Source organism: Anser brachyrhynchus, assembly GCF_964034855.1.
Source record: "Anser brachyrhynchus genome assembly, chromosome: 7".
Lineage (NCBI taxonomy): Eukaryota > Metazoa > Chordata > Aves > Anseriformes > Anatidae > Anser > Anser brachyrhynchus.
In genome coordinates, this window is record NC_137701.1 from 10,518,376 (window position 1) to 10,544,885 (window position 26,510).

Genomic DNA, 26,510 nt, shown 5'->3' on the forward strand with positions numbered 1-26,510 from the left:
GCTGAACACTTGTCTCTGACATGGTTTCAATGGCATCGCTTTTGTGAAGTGGTTGTGAGAACTGCCACTTGCACATATTCAGTGACTAACTGAATTAGGGCCTCCTACAAACGCAAGGCTTGGAGAGTCCCCAGCCTCAGGAGAGGCTATTTCAAAGGCTGTACTTAGCGTTTTGCCTCTTTGCTCTTGAACTTTAAATGTTGCTGCAGCGGCGGATTTTTTTTTTCCCCTCATTTGGCATGCCAGAAATAAACCTGCGGGCAGAGATTTCATCTAACTTCTCCCTCAGATGCAATACAGAATTACCGACGAGTGAAAAGGGGCGGTTACAAAGGGTTATTTCCAACAGCCTGTTGATCTCTGAGCTGCTTCTGTTGGTTGACTTCACTGTGCTGGAGCTCAGAACGGTTACGGTGCTGGGAAAAGGATGCTGTTCCTTCCTTTCACCCTTTTTTGCTCACACTGGGGATTGAACCAGCTGCTCTGCTGGGCTCCTTAGTTCAAGTGGGATATTTGCAGCTCCCAATTAATGTAGCAGAAGGGAATTAAAACTAACACCACCCATACCTGCGACGTTAAGCACATGGAAGCAGATAGAAAAAATAATTGCAAAGAACACAGCCTCTCCAGTTTGCACTGTGAACATGCAGATTCCCGTGCTCGATTCGCTTTTAAAGGTGTTTTTTTCAGAGTTTTGGGAGTGAGAAAAGTGTTACCGAAGCAGAGCAAATAAAGGTGTAGATCCTTAAGATTTTAAGGCAACCCCAGCCCCACCTGTGTATGAGATAGTCATTAAAATGAGTACATAAAAACTTTCTGCTTTCAGAGCATTTCAGCCAGAAGTTCAGTCAGTGTTTGTAGCCAGGGCTGATCCTTTACATTAAAGGAGAACTGAAGTTTAGCTTATTTGAACTGTTAAGTCTGTTCTTTGCCTTGCAAATCTGTTCAGTCCGGCAGGAAAACATGAAGCGTTCGGGCTCATCTGCATGCAGCACGCAGCTCTGCCGAATTTCGTAATGTGAGGTGATTATTTCTGCAGTACAACAGTGTCAAGTTTTGCAAATCCTAAATACTTGTTTCACTGCTGCTCAGCTGTTCCACCCCACCTCCCTTTCTCAATACCCTAGATTGAAATCTGGGCTAGCCTCAAGCTCACAACAGCAAGTGTTGTTTTCTAGTAGTAATTTAGCATTATTTATTGTGGAACCCTGCAACGGCATCAAATGAATCCAGCAAATCCTAAAACTTGAATAGATGGAAACATATTTTAAGGATCTCACACGTAACTTGTTCAGTAAGAATAATAATACTCCTTTTATGCTTTTTGGTCTCTAGAATGGCTGTGAAAATGTACAGCACTTTGAAAGCTTACAGCCTTAGAGAGGTTTTTGCTATTTTGATGGAATTCTCTGCAAAGCCAGCTTGAATTAAATAAAGATCCTGAAGCCTTAAAAACAGGGTTCAACATCTGAGAATTTGGGAGCAATTTAGGGAGACTTAAAAATGTGTTTACTGAACGATGTGGGAGACAAAACTGATGAAAGTTACATTTCTGTCTTGAGCTGCAACATCTACTTGCGTAAGGTGCAGCTTGGGACTGCTTGTTTTGGAGCAGAACCGGTGCTGTTGGGGGAGGGTAAGCCTCCTCTTGGGGAGGCTCAGGGAAACCTGGGGCTGTAACACTTGGAAAGGACGTCTGAAAGGCAGGAGGAGGTGGGCTGATCAGGGTTTTAGAATCCATGTGAATGAGTTGCTCTTTTGGCTGGTTTTAGCCGTGCTGGTAGGTAACAGTTGTAAAGGCTTTGCAACCCTGGCAGTGCCATTTTGGCATTCAGGCAGGATTTGGAAATGGGCGGACCCCAGTGCACTAGGGTGAGCTCCTTGTGCCTCTTTTGAATGTTTTCTAACACTCAGGATCCTCATTCTGCATGGCATTCCCCAGCCACGGTCTGCTGCTACACGTTGTGGTTAAAAGACAGCCCTTAAAAAATTAATTTATTCTGGCTTCTTCAAGAGGAGGAGAGCAAATCACCGTGCTTTGGTGATGCCACAGCAGGACAGTGGAGTGGAAGCTGAGACCTTCGTGCCTGTCCTGCTCTCCGGGCTACCCACACTGCTGAAATCCTCCTCTGATCAGTGACTTTCCTCTTGCACCACTGTGCTGTACGAGTAGTTTATCCCTGGCTTTGCAGGGCAGGGGTGTCCTTAATGCCATGGTTTGCTAACCTCTGCTACACCCCGCTACAGTGATTGTAGCTGAGCAACAGAGGACTGCAGTAAAGGACAAAATGAGGGCTTTCATCCCCTCTTTGGAGTAGTCTGCTTTCTCTTACTTCCCAAAAACCTGCCAGCAGGGTTGGTTGGGAGGAGAGGTGACTGCTCAGCACTGCAGTCTTCAAATATATGGGTAACTAATTTTTAGGTATCTTCGGTGTGCCCTTTTTTGCAGTTTGTGTCCATGCTGCCAGAGAAGATGAGTATATTTGAAAAAGTCACTGTCCTTGCCCCACCTGGTGGTTTCAGAAGCTCCATTAGGAGAAGACACAAACTAGAAATTCTCGGTGGCAGTGTCAGCTCTGTCGGGCAGCTTCGCGTTACTAAAAGTAGCTGCACTGAGCAGATTGTTTCTGCAAGATCAAAGGAAAATGGGACTGTAAGAGGCTGTTGTTCAGGTAATGCTGACATGGTGTTTTTTACATTAGGACATAACTGGATAGCATTTTCAGGGGATATGGATTTCTGTGGTCCACCACTTTCAGCTAATGTGCCCAGAACAAGAAACAAGCAGAAATATACTCATTTATTGGAGCTTTTTAGCCATGGCTAGGCACTTTTTACTTTGAGGCTATATTGTGAAGGGTACATCTTAGCCACGAAACAATTAATGTGCAGTCTTTGTCCCACTAGTGGAAATCGGGCAGCGTGGATTTTGTTGGTAGGCAGTCACGTGCTAGCTGGCTGCAAGAGCAGGGCGTGCGGCGCAGCAGGGCGTGCGGCGCTGATCTTGCACAGTTGCCTGGTAGGTTTGAGCTCCGGTGCCCAGACTTCACTGGGATTTTGAAGTAGAGAAGTTTAGTTATGTTGCTGCTAAAGAAAATATTTTTTTCTCTAGAAAGTCTTGGAGTTGGTAGTGGGTGATCTGTTCGAGTCTGTTTCTGTAATATTAGTTCTTGTGCATTTTCTTCGTCTTTGAACCTTGTAATTGAGGATGTTGGTTCCTAGGTCAGTGCTAACGGACGTGTTTTGGAGATGCACACCCCAAAACAAGCTGCATTTGATGACACCAAATGAGGCAACATTTGGAGACAGTTTCCCCTGAAGCTTCCTGTTTTTAGCAACTGCAAATCCTCTCTATTCAAATATTTTTAAAATAGATGCTTAAAGGCAAGAAAATAATTTGAGACATATGCTCACGTGAGGATGGTATCACTCTGTGCTCATACTGAATCTCAATCTGTTTTCTCCATCTTGACACAGTTTCAAATATTTGTCTGACATAATTATAATTTTTCAATTTTCAGACCAAACAGCTACATTAAGTTTTATATGCGTGGTTTGAACTAAGCAGTGCAGTTCTCAGGTGGTGGCATATAAGGTGCTCCTCCTCTCCTTGTGCAGAGAAGCCACAGGAATAAGGCTCCTGTATGCACAGGAAGATCGGAACTTGTATTTGAATATTCAGTATTGTTTTTTTTTTTTGGTGACTTGTAAATATCAGGCATCCATGAGATGTGGAAGCTTTTACAGTATTTTCATTTAAACTAGTAAAAGTCCTTAATCTAGATTTAATTTCTAGTAACTTAATGGATTAATATAAAAAATAGTTTGTCAGCTTGTTCAAAACACCTGAAATGCATGCCTAACTGACCTTGTTTTTCTTTTTGCAGGATGTTGTCTGGGGATTAAACTCTTTATTTACTGTAAGTAAATGAATATTTTGCATATCCAGTTTCCCTTTTCCTGCCTGCTATGGTTTCAGCATCACCTTATGTTGCCTCGTAAGGTTGTTGTTCCCTTAGACCTCAGTGGGTGTTGTATAAATATAAAAATCAGTTTGTGCTTTTTTTAACTGCAGGACTTGTGCAGATGGTCTGTAATGCCCATGTTTTCATAGATTTTTACTTTTGGTTGCAAATCTATTACAGGATATTTTGGTAATGAGTTACTTGGGATCTTCCACACGCTAAGAAATTCCTTCTGCTGCTTTGCCTGAACTAGAAATTCATCATCACTCAGAAAATTGTGTTGGTGTTCTGGTTTTTAAGAGTGATGTTTAGGGATTAATCACTGTCCTGCAGTCTCAGTGCTTTGAATACTTACATGCATGCTCAAGGGCGTGCAGGGCAAGCTTTGAGAAACTTGGCCGAGGAGCATCACCATGGGCTTTGTAAGCTTTGTTAGCCCTAGGCTGCTCCGGAGAGGAGTAAGTTGATTTAGGAGATCGGGGAACATTTGCCTTTTCAACAAAGAGTAACTGCATTTCACAGTTAGTCTCCCATTGCATGTTAAGTAAGTGGAAGAAGACGAAATCCAGCGGAGGGATAAAGAAGTCCCTTCAGTGGCAGAACTGCACATCCAAATAATCCGTTGGGCAAACAGCAGCAGCGATGGTTACACATCAGAGGCTGCAGGGGTTTCTCGTGTCCTCTAAGAGCCATGCCTTGCAGCTTGCCTCTTGCATTTCCCTCCCAGCCTGCTTCTTAAAAACAACTTGTTTTTAAAAAGCTGGCTTTTCTGGGGAGAAGTCTGTATCTGTTAGTCGTGCAGATTCTTCTGCTGTTTTCTTGAAGCGGGTGAAAACCAGCCTGAAAGCAGCAAGCCCTTCTCACATGTGAAATGGTGACAGTCTTCAACGGGGAAAATTGGTTTAGACTGCAGGCAGAATAGGGGTTTTTGTGTTTCAGCATTGTTTTTGTGATGACTCACCTGTTAGCAGCAGCTTGCTTTCCTTTGCTCTTAACCCTTTCTCCTTCCAGAGTTAATATTAAGATGAAATTGATAGATCTGAGATTTATTTTGTCTATTTCTGCTCTCTGCGTCCCACGTGTCAACTGCTGGGTCTTTGCAGGCCCTTTCCTTCTGGGCCATGTTTTTCCCGTTACCCTAAAATTTCCAGTCTATCAAGCTCTAGGTTAGAGAGAATGAAATTACTTTGCTACTGGAAGTGGCATTAAGGAAACTCTTCCTGCTTTATCACCAGGCTGTTTGCAGGTCTGAACGTAATTAGGGTTTACTTTACCCTTGAACAGAAATCAGCAGCAGTTGTGCTTCCTGAAACTTTGAATGTCCCTTAAAAATTTCATTTAGTACCATCTCTGTATGTGGCGTGCAGCCAGCTTGGGGTCGAGTGCCTTGCTGTGGTTGTCCTTTAATTGACTTGTGATTCAGTTTGCAACCACCAAATTTATTTGCATTTACCTTTGGCAGGGATACCTACTAAGGCAGGGAGAAAATGGCACTGTGCTTGCTGGTCCTGTTTGCATTGCTTCATTTCCTTGTTCATTAGGGCTTAGGATTTCTTGTATAATCACTGAAGAGGGTATGGGGGGAAACCCTATAATGTTCTCTGGTTCTTTTCCAGGATCTTTTGAATTTTGACGATCCCTTGAATATTGAGGCTGCAGAGCACCATTTGCGTGACAAGGTGAGTCAGTGGTTTATTTAAAGCATTTTGTTCCTAAACAGCTACACATGCTGTGCGCTGTGATTCCCAGTCAGTCCTTTTATAGCATTTCAGCTGGTACTTCAGGCAGTAGGGTGACTCAGTGTATCAGAGAGCAGATATTTAAACAAAAATGTGCTTTATCCGAGAAAGTAAACTCAATGTGGTCGTCTTACGTACCATATTACCTTATGGTCAACAATTTGAGCATCACATCCCCAAAATAGATGGTCTTTTGCTTCTTGTTTCTAAGATTTTCCCTCTAGCTGCATATGCTCTGTGGAGCAAGCGACAGTGAGTTGTTTTGGCACAGCTACATGAGCAGCCTTCAACTTAAGGGCCAGCAAGCATATCTCATTCTTCTCTGTCTCTACCAAAGTGCTACTTTTTTCCTTCACAAGCCTTAACGTTGCATGCTTTTATTGACCCATAAGAAGTCTGGACGTGTTGTGGATGTGTACCTCTCAGCTGAGATGGTGTGGTGGTAGAGATGAACAAAAGCAGTAACTTCCCCTGACATGCATCTCTGAAGCTGTATCACCGTGCATTATGTGGGTGCTTACCTTCAGCATATCAAATTTACACGTGGCGTGGTCAGGATCACTCATTTAAATTGAACTCTTCAGATACTTTTGGCAAAGTTAACCTTAAAGACTGAGCAAATTTTCTAGGTAGGTATTGATTTGAAGAGTTCATTGAAAATGCAAATTGAAGCAGTGTACCTTATTTATCTTACTTGGATTGCAAGTTCATCTTTCCTTCTATTTTTTGTTTCAATAAGACTTTGTAGCCAGTCTGGTATTCATCAGCGTTTGCAGGGCTGGGGTGAGACTGTTAGCCTAAGGTGGGAAAAAATTGGTAGAAGCCTCTTCTGGAAGTGGTTTTATTTACAGTTGTGTTATACCACCTTGGCACAGAGTGCCAGGCAGCCTTCCAAGCTGCAAAGCGTGGAAAGTCTCAGGCAGGATGGAGCTTGAGGAACAAAAGCAGGCTGGTGGAGGTGGCAGGCTGAAGCACTATCTTTGTTTGCCGTGCCGGACTGAATTGTTCCAGCATCTTGCCAGGGTATATGCTCCTTGGGAATGGTACGGCTACGCACCTATTGCTGAGTGTCAAATCTGGCACCTGTGACTGCCAGAGGGAAGCAGACTGACTGTGTGTGGGTAGGTTTCGTAAGGAGTGATGCTCCCTAGCACAGGCTTGTGTCAGATCTTCTGAGGCTTTAGAGGCTTGCCAGCCCTGTGAGGCATCAGACAAGCCAGGCAGTAACGTCCTCTTCCCAAAGAATGATGAAGAAATCACTGTCCTGCATCCCCTGACCTCACTCAGAAACTGGAAATCCTGGGAGCCCTAACAGGGGAAGAATGCAAGCTGCTTTTAAAAACACACCTTCCTCAGAAAAGGAGAGGCGAGCATTCAAAGTAAGTACTGCTGCTCTAGTAGCATGGAAGTTTTTTCAGACAGCAGCAGCTATAGAAGAAGTCAAAAGGAAATTGAGTGTTTTTTTTGTCAGTCTTCTAAAGTTAAAAAAAAAAAATGCAGAGACTAGTTTTTTTTATTTATTAAACTCCTATGGAGATTCATTGCACTTATTCAGTTATACGTGAAATGTGTGTTCTACCATGCTAACTTTTTTTGGTGCTTATCAGAATTTAGTCTTCAGTGCACTTGGTGACATACACTGCTTATATTTTAACAGGTATTGTTCTGGGTTATCCAAAGCAAGTCTCTACAGCATCACGAAACAAAACTAATAATGCTTATCTGGAGAGAATAACTTATGCAAGGGAGAGAAATGGCAGCTTTTACAATTAGCCTCAAAGGATATAATTGCAGCTTGAGTTAGTTTTTGTCTCTGTAGGGCATAGATGTCATGTAGTGGCTGAGCACTGCACTGGGAAGTGAAACTGCTGTGCGCCGTCCCTCTTGAGAGCATACTTGCAATGCACAATGTGATTCGTAAGAGAATTGTAATGAATTTTCCCTTAATGAATTTTCCCTGAGACACTCCTACATGCGTAATACAAATATACAGCTGGTATAAATGTAATATATATGTGCACATACGCCATATACAGGTAGGTATGCAAGTATATCTGTATGCAAATAGTTCTGCATATGAATGGCTGTGTAGAGATCTTGTAAGAAAATCCCTTTGGCCGTTTGACTGTGGGACTGTAAAAGCCAAACCAAATGCACTTCGAGTGGTCTTTGTGGTTCTCCTGGAGGAGATGGCTGTTTCACTGATGCCATTTCAGATTGCAGATCCTGGGATCCTTTTGCAGGCATTCAGGCTAAGTGTGGCTGCTTGAGAGGTCAGCAGATAATGTGAAGCCTGCCTCTGGTTATTTACAGCGTGGAGCAGGAGTTTGTTCAGCTCCCTGGGCTGGTGTTATGCCATCAAAACTGATGGCTTTCTTGCAGATCCTGGAAGAAGTCGTGTTTGTAGTCACATCAGAGATATCAAACCCTTACTGTTGATTTTTGGAGAGCAGTAGTACTGTGAATGTTTGCATTACAGACCGGGCTGCAAGGGATGGTTCTGATCTCTCCCTGCTTAAGGAACTGCTTATTTTTTGCATTAGATCTCTGGCTCCTACCAGAGCATATACTCGTAGTTGTTGAGAAAAGAGTCTTGATCGGGAAATTATACAAAATTCAGAGCTCAAGTTGTTCAATTAATGGCTGAAAAAAAAAAAAAGAAAAAAAAATCTTATTTGACCAGCTGTGTTAGTGCAGCTTCAGCTCCTAACCCTCAGGGCCTCCTTCAGCTCGAGGAAGGAGCTGTCAGCTACTGAGCCTCTTCCCCTGCAGGTTCTGTCAGCCACTGATCATCAAGTCACCTTGACATGCATTCTTCTTTGTTTCTACGGTTGTAATAATTCTACACTTCCTCCCCACACACTCTGCAAAACCTCGGTAACTTTTTGGGAGGCCATACAACAAACGTCAGCAGTCAACATCCATTTTCATAAATGCTGCATGGAGATCCCCTTGATATTCAGCCCTCTACCTCTGCATCTATAGATTACCTTCCGAGAGTGTTCCAAGGCCTTGCTGAGCCTCATGGGGTGCTGTCAGCCCTCCCTCCAGCCCTCCCACCTCCCTCTGGAGGCTGCATTTGCCCTCCAGCACGTTGACTGCATCCTATCTGGTGAATGTAATCCTGTAGACCTCCTGCCAATTTCCATGCTCATTTTTTTAAGACTCTAATCTTCTTTGCAAACTTGCTGACTATGGCTTTCAGCTTTTAATAAAGCATTCCTTAAAATTTGTAGGTCCCCTTCACTCTTTTTTTTTCCCCTCTGCCTACTCTGGAAACAGTTGAAGTTTGCATTGTTCATTTCTGTCGTGTTGCTTTTTGGAACATCTGTGGTTTGCACATTACACTGCAGTTAAGTCACGATCGCTGGAAGATAAGCAGCCATCCTCTTGTTTTAGGGCTCAATAAATCAGAATAAAAAGATGATTGGTGTCATTATATAAGCTAAGCAACGCGTTTACCATGATTTAATCTCCTCAAATTGATAAAATCTCATCAGTTTAGTGCTTTGAGTTTTCTTGTGGATTTTAAATAACAACTTACTAGTTAAAATAACAACTTACTTCTTAACTAGCTGCTTTGTATCTAGCAGAGAAGTCAGTCCCTCGTTAGGTGGATGCCAGAGCCATTGACTGTTGCTAAAATTGATTCCAGGGATTCCTGAGCACTAAGCATAGGATCTGCTGGTTTGGACAGTGAACAAACAGAGCACTATTGATTTGCCTTCCGTGGCAAACAAGTAAGCTGAGCACTGCAGTAATAGGGCTATGCCTTGGTAATGCAAAGCAGGATCAGGCTAGGAGTTCAGGACTTGTGTATTCCCTAACCAGAGGTGCTGTGGGCACCGTGTGCGCTGTCTGTTAGCTGCAATCTAGAAAATACTTTCCACGTGTTCATCTGTCATGCTTGTTTGGAGATGCTATCTCAGGACACTGCAGTTCTCTGGGTTCCTTAAAGGCTTCCTGTCTACTGCTGTCCTTATATTTCCTAGCAGTCTGCATTTGCCAAAGCCATTTCAAAGCCATATGTGCTACCCAACAAGAAAATTCATTACGCTGTTCACATGGCTTAAAGTAAAAATATTTTTCCCAATTCTCCTTATCTTCCTTATCTCTGCCTTCCATACCATGAATGCTAATGCCGTGTCCTATTGTAGTTGTATTTTCCTGTTGTATTCGGTATGATTTTGAAGGCTAAAGCAATTTTTGTCACCTTGCAAATTAGCAAACACTCGTTCACTTGTTTATCTCTGCGTCAGTCTGAGTAGCTTTAATAAGAGAAGCTGTGTAACACTGTGACCCTGTTATTCTCCTACACGATCTTTCTATCTTCTCAGTGAAATTCACCTGTCAGTATTTGGTGCATGGAGCTGTTTCCTGCTGTGTCATTGTCAAAGGGTAAAATCCTTTTAAAATCCGGGAGATTTTTTTTCCCCCTCGTGAAAATCTTACACATCTTCTTCCATAAGACTTCCCCCAACAGTTCTGGAATGCCTAATCAGAATAAGCGTGCATTTGCCGAGGATCAGTCTTAAACATATTTTTTTGTTTAATGTAAATGATTTTATTTGATTCTCCCTTGGAAAGCAATGACAGCATGCCCCTCATCACAGGACACTGCCAGGTAGGAGTGCCACCTCTCTGCTCACTGCCTCCTGACAGGATCATCAGCTACCTGGAGAAGATGATTAATGCTTCGCCTTCGTGGCCCTCTCCTCTGCTTGCCTCAGGCGGAGGGATGACTCTTGTTGCTGGAGGAAGGCTGCTGTCAGACTCGATAAAATCCTGGCTGGAAACATCCTGGATGTGAAGAGGTCAGCGTGCTGCTTCCAGCAGGCACTCCAGGTGCCAAGCATCCTCATCCCTACCTGCATTGTGTTATTTGCCAGCTGTCTGCCAGGTTGTAAAGAACATGAAGCACAACACCCCTACATAAACGTGGCCTTAATTTTGCCTTTTTGCCTTTTCTTTTTTTCTAGCCATCTTCTGCTACTGTCAGTGAAGGGAGTTTTAATTGTGTCCTTGCCTTCACATGCCTAGATCGCAAAGCTTGTGCTGTTGTTTTGATACTTTAACGATGAATTATTTTGCATTGATTTGTGTGGAGGAATTTGGTTCTAGTCCAGGTTTTAGAAATCGTGGGTTTTCATTATAGCTGCACGATTTTGGCAGTTGTGGTTGTCGCTGGCAGTGTCTAGTCCATCTGGGTTTAGGTAGCTTTACGTGCCGGGGTGGATTTGTTCAGAGACAGCGGGTTGTTGCTCCACGGGAAGGGGTTGGGCATCTGTAAGGATGTTAATGGGAAAATTCGGGGGAGCTGGAATTTGTATATGACATAATGCAGTCACACGTGACTCTGGATTATTCTTGGTGTTCTGTGGCTGCCTTTATTCTTTAATAGATCATCCTTACAGTCACAGTTTGTATTCCTGTCTTAATCATATTATTCTGATTCTTACCACAGTAGTGCCAGCACGCTGGCAAAAATCCTCCAAAAGACACCAGGGACAGCCTCCTTTCACCTGGGATAATGGCATATTTTCATGAACTGTGCCCTCAGATAAATAAAACATGGTCAGTGCTTGCTGCAGGGCTGTGTGAGGCCAGAAGCTGTTGGGGCTGAGGCGTGTCGGGGCAGCCTTTCCCTTCTGTTACTTGCTTGCGGTGCTGACAGCTATCAAATCGTTTTCTTTTTTTTTTTTTTAACAGAAGAAAGTCCATTACTGCTTTGCATTTGCAATTTTTGTTGTTGTTGTTGTTCAAGTCCTCTCAGTGATAAAATGAGTAAGTTTTATTTCAGGACTGTTTCTGTGGAGATAGATTTATAACGTTGGTGCTGTTAAAGAGCCTGAAGCTGCCTCTTAAGTTTCCTCTTAGGATTTTAATGGCCCTTCATAGCCTCAGTTCTTCAGGAAACTAGGCTGAAAAAAAAAGTCTCTGAATTGCTTGCAGCCTTTGGATGTTGTTCTAATGAGTCTTTGGGGATGAAGGTTTTCCTTGAATTACTTGAGGAATGTCATCTTGTCCACACAACTGAGCATGCCAACTTAATTCCATTAGAAATTCCATTGATAATTAGGGACAGTTGTAGGTTACAAATTTTGCTGAAATTTCCTCTTAACTATTCATAATTCTGTGCTTTTTTTTTTAGTCCTTAAATAGCAAACAGTTCAATATTTTTATAGAACAATCTTAATTTCTCAAAGCCTTCCCCTGGCTACTGGGCAGGAACCAGGACAAAGTGCCAGAACCTGGGCCAGGTTCTGGAGAGGACATAAGTGTATCTTCTGAAACCAGGTAGGTCCTTGAAAGAGAGAGTTGTCAGCAAGTGGTCTGCCTGTAAATAATAGTGAAAAGGTAAGAAAACAAAGATAGGTTGGAGAATATCTTCAAGCATCCATTTGGGAATATAGGAAACTGAATTTCCCCTCAAATATAATTTCCAATTTGATCCTGCTAAAGACTCTTCCTAAATAATGGCATGGCTAGCTGTACCCATATCCCCTCGGCTTTTTATTTCTGTGCCTATATGTAATAAGGGCGTAATTACATTTGGATTTAAGTCTACCTTGAAAATCCATTTTTCTGTGTAGCTGGAGAACTACATTGGAAACGAAACAGAGTTTTCAAATTTGCATTGTTCTTGATCTCTTGCGATCACTTCCAAGTTTTCTTCTAGTAATGTAATTTCATATATCAGAAGATCAGCCCCTTTAAAACGTTATTTGATGCATCTGAATGAAAAGCATGATGCTGGCTTGCAGTAGGTGTTTTGGAGCCTCTAAGCAGACAAAGGGCAACACAAACTAAAATTAAAGCTTGGTTAAAAAAAAACAAAAAACAAAAAAACATTGTATTTCTTCAGATCTTCTGGTCCAAGTTAATTCATTTAACTCGTTCATTTAGCTTCTCTGCTTCTCTGTCATCGTTGTTCTTTTTTTGGTTAATATTTTTATGTCAGAGGCATTTTGTGAGCAAGGCATCTGTCTTTACATGCTCTTTGTGCTCAGTTTCTCCTGTTAGGATGATGGTAGGTCGTTGTGTTTTTTTCAGACTAGAGTTTCCATGTTGAAAGAAACCTTCCAGCACCCCACCCACAGCTGAAAAGCTGGGGACTTGCTTTGTTTTTTCTTCTTCATCTCGTTGATGGTTTTAAATTTGGCTTTAGGGAACACGTAAGTTGCTGCATTAGCTTGAGGCATCTGGGTTGGTTCACCTCTTCGTGAGCACAGACTGAATGACCTGGAGGAACATCTCTTCCACCTTTGAGTTAATTGGGTTTCTCGCTGGCAGCAAAAACCTTCCTGGGGGTGTTCCTCACTGGGTTTTCTACTCTAGATTTACCAGTTAGCAGTGCAAGTCTCTTGAAATCAGTCTGAGAATTAGAAATAACGTCCGCCTACAGTGACTGTCGGCAAATTTGAGTGCAAAGCAGTTTGCTTGGATAGCACTCACCAGGATTGACCAAGGTTTTATAAAAGACATTTCAATATAAAACATTTATCTGACATAAAATACTCTACATAAAATTTCATGGTCCGTGGGTGCTGCATCTTGTCGCTGTGCGTTTCAGAAAGACAGCTATTCATAAATATGTGGTGGAAAGTGTTAGAAATTGCTCTAAACAAGCATTTTATTTTCCAGATTATGATAAATTGTATGAAATAGCTGCGTTCCTTTGATGGCTGCTGTTCCTTGAAGAAATTCAAAGCAGTTGAAACGTTTTTATTTTGCAAAGTAGTCAAGAGCTTATGGGTATGCCAGAAGTCAAACACCAGCTATGTGTTACCCAAGTTTATATCCTGCTTTTATCTGAACATTTGTTTCTACGTTGGTTTGGGTCTGAGCAATGCACTCCGAAAGGTTTTTACTAGAAGGCTGCTTTTTTCTAATACCTTTTCCCATTGTGTATTTAAAAAATAATGCACTGGTGAATTAAATTAGCATTATCTGTGCCCAATTCCCTGTGCCAAACTTGCTGCCCTTTTGCCAGCAGTTTCCCATCACAGCCATACATGTGGTTAAGCTTCTCCAGTGTCCCAAGCACATCCCTGTAACATTTTGTATGCAAAAAGTGCTGCTAATACTTGAAGAACTCTGATCGTGAATCTTAATTTTCCAGTTAATAGCAGTCAAATTTTAATTACTATTTTCATTTCTAAGCTCAGATGCTCGAAGCTTAGTGATGGCTCAAGACAGCTGGAAAATAAGCCTCAGAACAGAGGGATTATTTGAAAACATTTACTTGAAGTTCATTTCTGGTTGTCTTTTAAATGCATTTTTATGTTGGGAAGGTGTTTGAGCTGGTGCTGCAGGAGCGAGCAGGCAGGGGGACGTTGTGCTGGATGCTTGTACAAGATGAGGAGTCCCCAAACTGCACCGTGCCTGTCTCACTGCAGGTGGAAAAGGTGGGGAGATGGTACGGAGCGTGCAGAAGTGATTTGGGCTGTCACTTTGGTGACATGGTGTAGAGGGAAAACCTGTGCTTCGGCCGTTTCCGAAGGCATGCTGGAGCCCGCCTGCTTTTTCTTTGCACTGCTTCCCCAGGGCTTCAAGTCACAAGGAGCAGGGACCTGCTCCTTCCTCGGGGTCAGAGCATTCCCAGAGCTGGCAGCGCTCTTCCCCTGCAGCAGCAATGGGAAGAACTGCCACAGAGAGACAGCAGGTCCCATTAAACATCCTGGCTCCTCTTTCGGTATGATGTGGGAGGCCTTTCAGTCCCTGCTGCCAGGCTTTGTGGAAGAGCCTTCTCGCTAAATTATTGTTTGCACCTCTTTGGGATAAGCTTGACAGCTCTGTTGGGTGGAAATGCTTTTGTTTGGAGCAGAAATGGTTTAGTTCATGGCTTGGCTGCTGCTAGTGAGGTGCTTGTGTTTCTTCCTAGCAGGCTTTTTCCTGCTTGTGGGACCAAAGTGGAAATTCAAGAGGTCGGCTTTACACGGTTACCTCTACGGGGTCAGAACACATTGGAGTCCTTTCCAGATAGGCAAATGCCAGGCTCCGTTCTGTAGTCCCACAGTGTAAATACCCAGCTGTTAGATGCTTTGAAGTTTTAGCTACCTTCTTTTTAGGGGGTTAAAGCGTGGTCACATTCTTGTATCGTTTTTAAAGCTTGTTTTCCAATTTCTGGCTAATAACATTATGGCCAGAAACACAAAGCTGAAAAGTTTTAATAATAAGCCCCTACTTTCATCTGTCAAGCCAACTGGATGCAGAATGTAGATGATCAAAGTGTGATTTCACACCTTCAGAGTATCGGGAAAGCATCGTTACCGATTTGCTAGCAGTGCAGAAGGATCAGGTTAGTGTTTGACGTTACTGCTAGCTTGCAAAACACAAGTTATACCGTGCGTGTCATTGTGGCAAGTGCTGGATGCCATCATTTTCCCTTTCAATTAAAACAGAATTGAGAGCACGCCGAATTCTGCAGGATGAGTCTTCTAATTTTGCCTCGATCACGTAGCAGCTGTTCCACAAAACACCGTGAGCTAACTGTCCTTCCTCCGTTTCCGCATGACACATGAAAAAATATCAACGATTCCTGCAAGGCCCAGAGGTGTAATGAAGTCAGAATGCAGACTGCCTGCCACTCATCCCTGTCTGCTGCATGCAAGAACAAAGGCTGATGGCAGTGTGGAGGGGAATAGCAAGCTGTTAGTGACGTGTTGGGTTAACGTACCCTGCTGTAATCTTGCATAAATGAATGGAGATAAAAAAACAAAATGAAACTCTGCTGTTACTGGAAGAAGGCAATCTGATATCTAGCTCCAAGGTGATGGAAATAGCCTGATATTTTGCTAATTGTGCATGAGTTAGGAGATCTGGCTCGTCACGTTACCAGCCTGTTTCCTGCTGCCTGCTTGTCAGTAACCTCAGACTCATGACTGACAGCTCTGTGCTGCTTGCTCGAGTATCTGCCTTCGTCCCATTTAATTTGTGATTCACTGAGGCAGAGCAGCCTCTCCCGTTCCAAAATGACTAGAGGAGCCACAGATGCAGGCGCACCTGTCACGCAGAAGCAGCGTAGGAGCGTTTTGGTAGGCACACACCAAAAAATGAAGTCAAGCAGCATCCTTGAGTCAAGCACCGTGTTGAGAGCACCTCGTGGTGCTGGATGTGTCTTGATTACAGGCTGTGATTCCTCACTCGCCCGTTGGCACATCCAGAGCTTGAGCCTCTGCCAGCTCCTGTGGATGTGGAGGCTGATGGCTCGCTTGGGCACAGCACGAAGGGATGATGCCTGACAGCAGCTCGCTTGCTGTGTTCCTAGCTACAAAACCAAGCTTGCATGTGGTTCAGACAAACACACTGAACATTTGTCAAAATAGTCTGAAATTTCATTTACTGACCCATGGAACATGGCATAAGTGGCAGACGAGCAATAAATGCGTTCTCCTGAAACCTCTTGTCAGCACCATGCTGCTGTTGACTTCAGATACCGCCTTGTTTAGCCTCGCGTTGGTGTCAGCAGAGGAAACGGATGGATTACAGCTGCCGAGTGAAGTTTTGTCAGAGAGTGGGGCTTTTCTGTGGACTGCAGCGTTGGCAGACTTGTGCAGAAACTGTCTGCAAACTTCAGCTTGTCATGGTGTGCCGACTACCTTGTCAGCAGTGTAAATACTCGGTAACAAAATGTGTAGAGCCAGGATATTGAATTCTTCTGGTGCTTAGAAAGCTGTATTTCAATAGTGAAGGCATTCACCATGTAACCTGCAAATTGCTTTTTGTGTAATTTATGTGATTATTCAGCAGAACCTGTGAATCAGTTACTGCTTCTGAGTCTGCAGCCCTCGGAGTGTATGAATTGTCCATAGCCTCCATCCTCGTACCTCTGGTATGATCGAACGCTGCTGGGGTATTAGCATATCGCTCAGCTCAAAACAAGCCCTTTATAGCTTCCAGAGTGCGTACGCTGCTTGTTGTAGAAAACAACAGCTGCTTCTGATACTTTAATATCATTGGCATATGAACCCAGGAGCTGAAATCCCTCTTGAAAAATAAATGGGAATTACATTTAATAAGAGGAAGAGTCAGTAAACTAGGCTTGGACGTATTTTGAATATTCTGTTTATTTCACGTTGTCTGAAAACGCACAGATGTCTGTCTGCTGTGCAGCAATGCTTAAATAATTAGATAGTCCTGAAAGACTTAACAGACAGCAACAAGGATGATCCTTTGGTTTAAGACTTCTTTTGCTTCTTTGGGAATTAAATTTAACTTTTCACTGCTTGCAGTTTTGGTTTTTGGTTTTGTTTTCCCACTGGCTGCAGTCAGGCCAAGCTTTTCGCTTCGACTTCATTTTTGTTATAATGATTAGTAGTAATTGTAAGTGATGTCAGTTTTGGTGCCTTTTAATAATAACCTGAAGAAATGGTTTTAAAGAAAAATATTATAAATTTGGTGGATGTTGGTTTGCAGCAGAATTTGTAGATGCGTTTGACGCCTGCTTTTGTGCGAGTAGAACAGGATCTGATGTCTGTATTTTTAGTTTGGCCACCCAGCATGCAATTTTGAGCAGTTCCTGGGAGACAGGACTTGGAGCTGTACAAATTGCCAGAGCCCTGAAGCAGCTGAGGACTCGTTATCATGGTAAGAGGACACAGCTACCTGCGTGGCAGAGGTGACAAGGGCTCGGGCAGTCTAAGTCACAGTTAAATTTGAGATCTAATTCCTAGCTCTTATTAAGGACATCACGTCAGTGGAAACAAAGCATGCTGATGGAGAGCACGTCGCATTTTTGCTGCTTTGCGGGAGGGAACACGGTGAAGAGAGGGAAATGATTCACCCTGTGAAGACAACAAGGCAGTCAGGGGCTGGGCATTCATTTGGACCGTCTTAGTCCTGAATTAATGCCCTGGCATTTAACTTGCATTCTCTTTCTTGTCCTTTCCTTAATTTTGACTTGAATGTGCCTCAGTCTTGCTGTAATGTTCCTCCACAGGCAACCTTTTCAGCCTGCTTTGTCTCTGCTCTGGCAAGTTCAGGTCTGAAGGAGCACAGACTGCTTTTCTCTGATGTGGTGCTCATCTTTCGTGCAGGTGCCAAAGGTTTGTGTTATACAAAAAAGATAAAAGGAAAAGGGGAGAAGAAACCTATTTTATAAACTAAGTTTGACTTTCTACTTTTTGTAGTCTTTCTGCAAAATAATTCCCTTTTGTGGTTTTCAGACTGTTACTCAAATCAGTCCAGTGCTGCACTGACTGCACTCACAGCTAAGGCTCTTGTCCTAATGCTTTACTTTCTAACTTCTTAGCAACATCACCCCCACGATCTAGTGCTTGTTGTGGTAAACAGAGAATGTTTGGCAAGGAAATTGGTCTTAAGACTGAGTCCCTAGCAGTAAGTAACTCTCACGTCTCTCTAGCTGGTGTAAGCACTGCATTCTGCAGGCAGTCCTGGCTGTAATTCCTTGGCTTCAAGGAAATTCTCTCTCTAGTGTGGTTAAAGTCAGTGGCAATCAATTCAACATTATTAATGTAAGTTATTTTAAGTGGGGTGAGATGCAGAATTGCACGGCACTTAAGGTTTAATTTTTTGATTCAAGCTTCTCAGACTGTAAAAATACAGCTGGGTAGGGGAAGGAGGGGAATTCATCCGTATACTAAACAATCTGGTCTGGAACACGTCGGAATATGAGATAATAGCAATTAGGTGTAGAACAAAAGCATTTCTCTGGAGCTGAGAGTAAAGGATTTGAGTTGACAAGCCTGACACTTCCCTGCATCATTCCTCAAGACTAAAAATTAGACTTTTAACAGAATTTCCTTTGTTTGGAGCCTCACTCCAGTCTGGGTGTATATTCCAGCCTCAGTGCTGCTATTGCTTTTGAAGGATTTCTCTTTCCTCTCCCTTGGATATTGTTTTGGAGACCGTCAGTCTAATATTCCTGCAACAGCAGCAAAACAATCTGAAGAAATATAAAATGATGGATTACTGATTAAAATGAGTGAGGAGACGCTGGAAAATTTTGCTAGGCAGCTGGCAGGTTACATGAAGAGCTTGTGTTTTTAATTTGACTTGAAGTTGGAGGCCTCGGTATAAGTATGTATTTGTTCTTTCTTGCTTCTGCCCAGCGTAACCGAATAAACTAATTCTGAATCATGTTGGGAGGGCGGTTTGTTCTCCAGCGACGGGTTGTCCAGCACGTCATCCTCGAGGCATTTTCAGAAGGCATTTCACAGAATCACAGCGCTGTTCAGGGTGGCAGGGACCTCTGCAGATCCATCTAATCCAGCCCCTGAGCTCATGGTGGAGTCAGCTGGAGAAGGCTGCCCGGGACGGCGTCCTGTGGGGTGTTGGGCATCTGCAAGGATGGAGACTGCAACCTGCTCCTGTGCTCCACCACCCTCACAGGAATTTATTTTCCCAGTGTTTACTACTTTGCTTGGCGGTCTTTGTAGAGGAATAGGGCTTTGCAGTGGTGCCATCCATCCGTCCCCTTCCCCCTCAATCCTCATACCCTTCAAACACGCACTCCAATTTCCATCAAACCCAACAGAGCAGCAGCATCTCTAAATCCAGTTCCCATAACCTCCATGAAAATCAGCAGCAGCAACAAAGAGAGGATGGTCTGGGAGCGAGCCACCAGGAAAGCCTGTGAGAGCACGTGGAGCTCAGAGCAGAGCTTCACCCTTCTCCCACCTGCATCTAGGAGGATGGGGGAACTGGAGAGAGGAGGGGAATGTCAGGGAAGCTGTATTGTGCTGGGGGGAGGAGAGAAGTAATGATAGCAAAACCTGACTGCCTACGGATCTGCAGGCTATCTTTGCTTGCTGAATGTACGTTTTAAAGCCCGTTCTTGATTTTGCTCGGTATTCTGTAGCTGTGTGGGTAAGAGCATGTGGGCTGCAAATAGACTCTTGCACACTGACTAAATGAGGCTTTATTCTGGTTGGGAGAACTACCCACAAGCTATTCAAACACCGAGGGGAGCCCCATTACCTCACACTGATTACAGGCTCTGCATGTTTTTGCTTGCTTTTTGCTTTTTCCTTGTTTAGCCATATTTGAATTTGTCAGTAATCAGACTGCAGTGCTCATTGTTTTTTGGGGGGATTTTTGCACAGCTCATATTCTGTAATTGACAGTTGCACCAACAATAGACGTATGTTATTCAGATTGCTTAAGAGGTCAATGGCTTTGTCCTGCGTTATTAATTCTTCGTTGTAAAATTGTGTACCGTATCATAGCTGAGTCTGTGATGTCACACTTGTTTCTTGGCAAGAAATTACAGTGAAAAAAAGAAAGCGCCCAAGAGTTTGCTGTGGGACACAAAGCTATGGAAGAGAAGAACTAGAGGTGGTACGAGTACTTCTATATACCCACAAAAACAGTAAGAACAATAAGATACTCTTAATGAAACTTATTAGCATAAGAAATGTCTTGCCAAACGTGGTGATCGATCACTACAAGACTTCAGGAAACCCTTTGTCTTTGTTTGGTTTCCTGCTGCTGCTTTTCCTGTTGAGGTGTGTCTGGACAGCTCTCCAGACAGTTCCTTCTGCAGGATGATCCAATTAGTCTTGGAAACGAAATGCTTGAGGACATCAGTAGGCTATAATTTGACCTTTTTACTACCTTTGTCTCTTCTTAAGCAGCTTTGGGTTTCTTGGTGCCTGTTTATTTTATCTGGGAGCTCATCTGGTTGTGCCAGTGTTTGTAATACCGACACATCAGGCTTAAACATTTGGATAATTGCTTTGCTTGGCAATCAGGGAGCCTGAAACTGCTGGTTTGTGTGTTCAGGTTACACTCTTACGGAGTGCTAAACCTTTGTTTTCAGTGCCAGCCTTCGTAGCACAAACACACAGCTGATTTGAGCTAGGACAGCCACCTCCATCCTCCGACTTTTCTTCCACTGCTCTTCCAGAGAGACTCAGAAAGATCTACCAAAATAGATCCGTGCCTCCAGGAACTCCCCAGCCTTTTGATTTGTGTGTTCATCGGTGTCCAAGAATTTAGGACACAGGTCGGTATGTTTTTATCTTTAGCTGGTTCAGTGCTGGACTTTGTCAACAGCTCAATTGATGCAATTGGCTCAAGGAAGGGCAGGCAGCAGAAAGTCTGTTCAGTGCGTGTCCAGACAGGGGTATTGTTGCAGCTAACAAGGGGAGGCATGCCCAGATCCTGCTCTCATTATGTTTGCTTCAAGATGGCATTATCAGGCCCTCGTTTTTTAAGTTGTTTGCATTGCAGAATATTTGAGTCGATGTGTTGCTTAGATTAGCATGCTCCTGTCCTTGCTGCGCTGCTTTATGTACTCGTGTTTGAGCTTCTCTTGGCCTGGGATCTGGCTTTGTCCGTTGTCTGGTATGAGGTTTTCCACTTAACCTCACTCCCTTGTTTAAATTGATAGCCCTGCACCAGCCTTGACATCCTGAAATCTCTCTTGCTAACAGGAAGTAGCTGGTCCTGAACATTTTCTTCAGCAACAGCGCTGCTTATTTCTAACAGTACAAAGCTGTGACGTGATAAAAGCGTGAGGGTTTTTTAACCTCCTTCAAGTAAAATAAGAAGCTCGCATTTATTCTTGGATGCTGAACTGGGTATCTGTTTCCCAATGTTTTCTAAGAGAGGTTGTGAGACGTTGAAGGATTGCTCTAATTAAATACACCCACAAGTGTATCTGAGGATTTGAAGTATATGTTCACCTTTGGCCTGACAAACCTGTAATCTTACGTGGAGGCCAACTTTTTTCCCCTCTGTTTGTAATGAATCCCAAAGCACTTTTAACTGATTCAGCTCATGTTGCATCAAGACTTTCTCACTAATATTTGCTAAGGTAGTGCAAGCTTATGGCAAACACCAGCACTTCTGCATTAGCTGAAGACTTGCAGGGATTTGGAGCTAGGGAGGAAATCAGAGCTGGCTCCGAGGCGTTCTCGTTGTTGTGATGTTTGTTGCAAACTACAGGACTCCAGCAGGCACGGTTTGCTGGGGACATCACATTGAGGGGTGGGAAGTTGTTAAGCAGCAGGACAGGCTTCACAAGAGATGAACCTGGTCTTCTGCATTAGAGCGTAGCCTTTGCTTTCCAAGATTTACAGGTCGGAAAAGAATTTAGCCCTAAGAGGGCTGAACATTTGAGATTTCCCCCAGAAAACCACATCTTTAATTCTTGTTGTTGGGCTTTTATTGCTCTTTGATTACAGCCGAGCTGCTCTAATAAGAACAACGGTACCACCCCAGTCCAAAAGCATCTCTTTGTAAGAATCTCACCCCGTGAGTCATTACATTTATTTATCTCCATATTTATTGCAGCAAATCCTTTGCTTCCTTTGCACAACCGACCACCCTGCTTGGTATTTGTTGTTCTTCTTGGAATTGCAGCAGCCGCAGTAGGACAAACATTTTGTTTTTCTGTAGCATTCACTCATTTAGAGATTTGCACTCTTTTTTTTTTCTTGGATTTCCCCACCATTTTATGCTGCCCATGTTACGGCCTCAAAGCCTTTTCCCACTGAGCGTAAAGCGCATTAAGCAGCATGTGCAAATGAGCAACAGCACATCTGCTAATTGTGCTAGCAGATGTAAATAGGAAAAAAAAAGTTACTTTTGGAAAGCTAGAAATATTTATAGGAACCATTGTCCATCTTTCCTAACACTTTGATTAGGGATGGAGCCTCTTTCTGGTTCACTGAAGTTGATTAAGCTTTTGCAGATGGTTTGACTGGAGGTAATGACAGAAATGTGAAAGAAATGCAGATGTCTTAAAGCTTTTGATTTACGTGCTTTAGGCAAATAAGTGGCTGAAAAGGAAACTTTTGTTTTGGATTCTTTAGGAAAAAAGCACAGCTTTAAAACGTGAGCAGACAGCACGTTGTCGAATGCAAAGGAGAAGTGCCTGCGCCGAGCCCCGTGCGCTCACCAGCCTGGTGAGGTTTGCTTGCCCAGGGCACGGCTCAGATGGGGGCATGACTTGCAAAAACTCCCTCAACGGCCCCAGACTACTCTGATTTCCTCTGCCGTGGTAATTTATCTGTTAAGACCTCAGACCTCAGGGATACATTTCCTCTCCTGGGGATGCGTGGCATCCTCAGGGGTGGAAGCGTGTTTGTAGCAGCAGTGTAATTGGGGTGATTTAGGTGATTTTCTCGTAGGGCTTCTCTCTCTGTAGCCCTTTCCAACAGGACAGTGCGCGCCAGTGGAAGTGTAGGCTTGCCTGTGGCCGCTCAGAAGCGACTTGGAGCAGACCCTGGAGGTTTTCCTCATCTTCAGCAGCCCAGGTGAACCTGTAAGCTGCTCAGTCACAGTCAGGGCAGGGCCTGAGTCATTTAGCACTGCAGCCACACAACAGAGGACTCACACAAGTCTCCACTCCTGAGGTAAAGTGAGAATGGCTGCGGGGCTCTTGGACCTTCCTCTACTGGGTGCTGAATGCAGGTAGGGGTGAGCCCGAGCCCTACAAATGAGCAGTGGCAATAGCCACGGAACTGAGCTCTCTCCATCTGCCTCCAGCCAAGCTGCTCTACGAGTCAAAGGGCAGAACTGGCAGGAATGTCAGGACCTGCATCGCTTCTGATCCAGGGCATGATTTTTCTGCATAGCCCTCCTGAACTTTTTTGGCCCTATCACCTTTGCACAAACGGGACTGAGATGTAGTTATCCCTGGCTGCCCCAGCAGCTTTCACGTTCTGCCTTCTACTCCACAGCCCTTTCCTCTTCTGACAGCTTCAGAGAACGCTTTTTCCCTTTTTCCTTCCAGCAGGCAGGTAGGTCACTGCCACTTTGCACGTCGATTCTGTAACCTGCCTGTCAGTACAACGATTTTGGGAAAAGTGCCCAAAGGTTGATGCTGTCAGGGCTGGGTCTGTTAGCCGTGGGAGTCTGGAGGAGATGCTTATGGTCAGGTTTTCCACCCTCCCTTTTTTCTCTGAGCCTTTCTTTATGGAACTAAAATGTAATTAGAGAGCTCAGAAAATACTCAAAATGGTGTTGAAGCTGAGTTAAATATACCAGTGATGAGGAAATCATAGCAAGGTAGGGGTGTGAATTGGAAGCGTGCCTCGTACGTGAGATCTTCGAGTTGCTCAAAGGTTTCATTCAGCTCCTCTCTAACTGGGAGTGGGTGTGTGGGGGCTGGTGGGCGTGAATACTCATTATTTCCCTCAAGGTGGAACAGAAAGGGAAGGTCGTTTTAAATATGTTTCGTAGGGCTAATGGGTGAATCTACCTGATGATTATATCCTCCTCCCAAAACTTCGCACGGGGCTGAGTAATGTCATCTGGCTGTTGCTTGGTTACTGGCACACAAAGACCCTTTTTTTGGACTAAAATGCACTTTAAGTAAAAACAGAAGGACCTGAGAGAAATCATTTGGGATATAAACCTGGTGATAAACTTTGGATTAAAATAATTTTCTGTTAAAATGGTGGCTTCTTGTTAATATTTCAGTGCTTGCTTTATGCAAAGGAGGGAAGGGCAGGAGCAATTGAGTATTTTTGTGATCGTTTACTTCTTGGTCTCAGTTTGGATTTTCCAGAATTGTAAATCTAAATGATGTGAAGGTGGATCAGAAATAGCAATTCAACCTACTCAAGTCATTGCAGTCACCCCAGAGGCGGTAAGCTGTGCATTTTTCTGCAGGAGTTGGGCAGCACGGCCTCCAGCCGTGCTAACACACCCCGAGGAGGGCGGAAGAGCCTCCTTGAGGGTAGAAACCAAGGTCGACGTTAGTAGGAAGAAGAAAAGTTTTGCCAACTACTGCACTGTGTGAAGGGGTACTCCTAGTAGGTACATTAGGAGGGATAAGGAGCTCAATTGCTTTGTTTTATTATGCAGGTTCATCGTAAAAAAGAATCTGAGTTTTACATTTTTTTTCAGCAAGCTGCAAGCTTCTCTGGTTGCTGTCGGTACTTGCATTGAAGTATTTATTGTGTTTGCTTTGGGTACTTGAACAGATTTTTTCCCCAGTTAAAAGCTTAATAATAGGAGAGCCGTTAATCAGTACAGCTCGGTGCTGCAGAGCACGTTGGAAGAAGACACAGCCGCTCGTAGAGATGCCAAATCAGGTCATCGTTTTTCCAAAAGGTTCCTAGTTCTGAAGCGTGCTTCAGTATGCTTTTACACGTTGTAGACTGTAATTCTCCTCTGGGGCTTGGGGATGGCTGTTTTCCTTTTGTTCCTGTAATCCTATAATAATAATAATCTGTCATTTGCTCTGAGGTCCTGCTCTGGCCAGCTACTGAGGTTGTTCATGCCCTCAGTGCAGTACGCTGCAGTAACAACTTCTAGAGGTGCCATAGCTTTAGGAATTCATCTCATTTCAGTGAGGGATATCTTCAAGACAGGAAGCTCATCAGTTGAGACTGCGGTAAATTGTGTTAGTAATACATCAGTCCATATAACTTTTGCCTAGACCTAATTAGACAAGGAGTTGTTTTTCCTATTTTCTTAATGCAAATCACCGCACGCTTCATGCTATCTAGTAGGAACGTAGAGTACAAATGAAAATTGTGAAATCTGTAGATGTTTGAAACCGATACTGTTGGCCAGATTGTCAACTAAAAATACGTTATTTTCTTAAAGTTTACTGGCTAAACTTCTTTGTTTAAATACGTGTAGGAGAAGTTGGGTGGGATCTGCGTTGCACTACACAGTCCGTGCTGTAACCCAGTTTTCAGGGAGATGATACTGTGAACTATGTTGTACGAGTCTATGTCTATTACATACTCTTCATCTAGCAATTCATTTTGAATCTCCCTTCGATTGATTGATTGTCCCAGAGGGATTTTCAGCAGATGAAGTGGTGATTAGGTGAACATTACTCATGCAGCAAATACTTCTTGCAGCACTGCTCGCACGTTCCCCCAGGACCCGTCGTGCTCACGTACCCCGCTGAACTCCCTGCAGCTCGGGGCAAAGCTGCTCTAGGTGTGCTCCAAAGCGGTGTACAATCTCCAGTTTTAGACAGTTTCTTCTCCTACATGGGTTTGAGAGCTGAGCACCTGCAGAGCTGGACTTGTGGATCCCAGAGAGCCCCGACAGCCCCGGTGACACGGGGGCAGCTGCGCCGTGCCTCGTCGTGATGCACAGTACGCAATTCTGTGCTGCTGGTTATTGAGTACCGCACACAGACAGATGTGCATGCAGAGAGGCACGCACAGCTAATCAGGAGCTGCTGGGCCATATGGCGTGTGAAGGCAGCGCTGCAGCCCCGTAACGAGAGCCTCCTGTCAGCAGCCACGTCCACAGGCAGCAAGTGCTGCTCCCGGGAAGTCGTTTCAGAGAGCCCAGCTTTCCTTTTGGGAACCACAAAAAGGTGCTGGTGGGAGCACGGAGAGCGCTCCTGAGCTGCCAGCGGGTGTTGTGGGTCCAGGAAAGATGCAGCTGGCTCTGTTACGTGTCTACTGGTATTTCTTGGCCTTGTGCCTTGTGCTGCGGCGAGGGATCAGCCTGTAGTGCTGAGGATGCCCATCACACCCAGTCAGGGTTTCCAGCGTGATGTGCCATCATGAGTAATTGTTCTACTTTGCATCAAGGTAGTCCGCAACTTAGCAGAGCTGAAAACAAGTTCAAAGTGCCACTTATTTTTGGCTGCGTGATATTTTAACAGACTCGAGGCGTCAGGAGATTTCTCGTGCTGCAGACAGCCTGAGACCCGGGGACCGCTCCAAGACGAGCTGTTTATGAGTAGTTACTTCAGAAACACTTGAGTGTGCTACTCAGCTATCCGAAGTGTTGTCAGAGGATTGACGTTGGCTGATGCACAACATCTTATTTAAAGCGAAGAAGGCATCAGCTCTCCAGCACTGGTTTCTTTGCACACTTAATGTCTGCAGGCATGGAGGCAGGTGTGCGTGCAGCT

General features: G+C 44.0%; 1 protein-coding gene across 3 annotated transcripts in view; it reads left to right on the forward strand.

Moving 5' to 3' along the window:
- Nucleotides 1–26,510, forward strand: part of UBE2F (ubiquitin conjugating enzyme E2 F (putative)) — a 67,326-nt gene that overhangs the window by 38,385 nt on the left and 2,431 nt on the right. The window contains exons 8-11 of one of the 3 annotated variants that reach the window (XM_080598769.1): nucleotides 3,888–3,920; nucleotides 5,582–5,644; nucleotides 21,856–21,925; nucleotides 22,486–22,615. In XM_080598769.1, coding sequence (XP_080454895.1) covers nucleotides 3,888–3,920; nucleotides 5,582–5,644; nucleotides 21,856–21,925; nucleotides 22,486–22,511 — 192 coding nt within the window. In that variant the 3' untranslated portion in view covers nucleotides 22,512–22,615. Of the gene's footprint in view, nucleotides 1–3,887; nucleotides 3,921–5,581; nucleotides 5,645–21,855; nucleotides 21,926–22,485; nucleotides 22,616–26,510 lie in introns of those variants that run through there. The other 2 variants (XM_080598768.1, XM_080598772.1) reach the window with 2 other exon arrangements.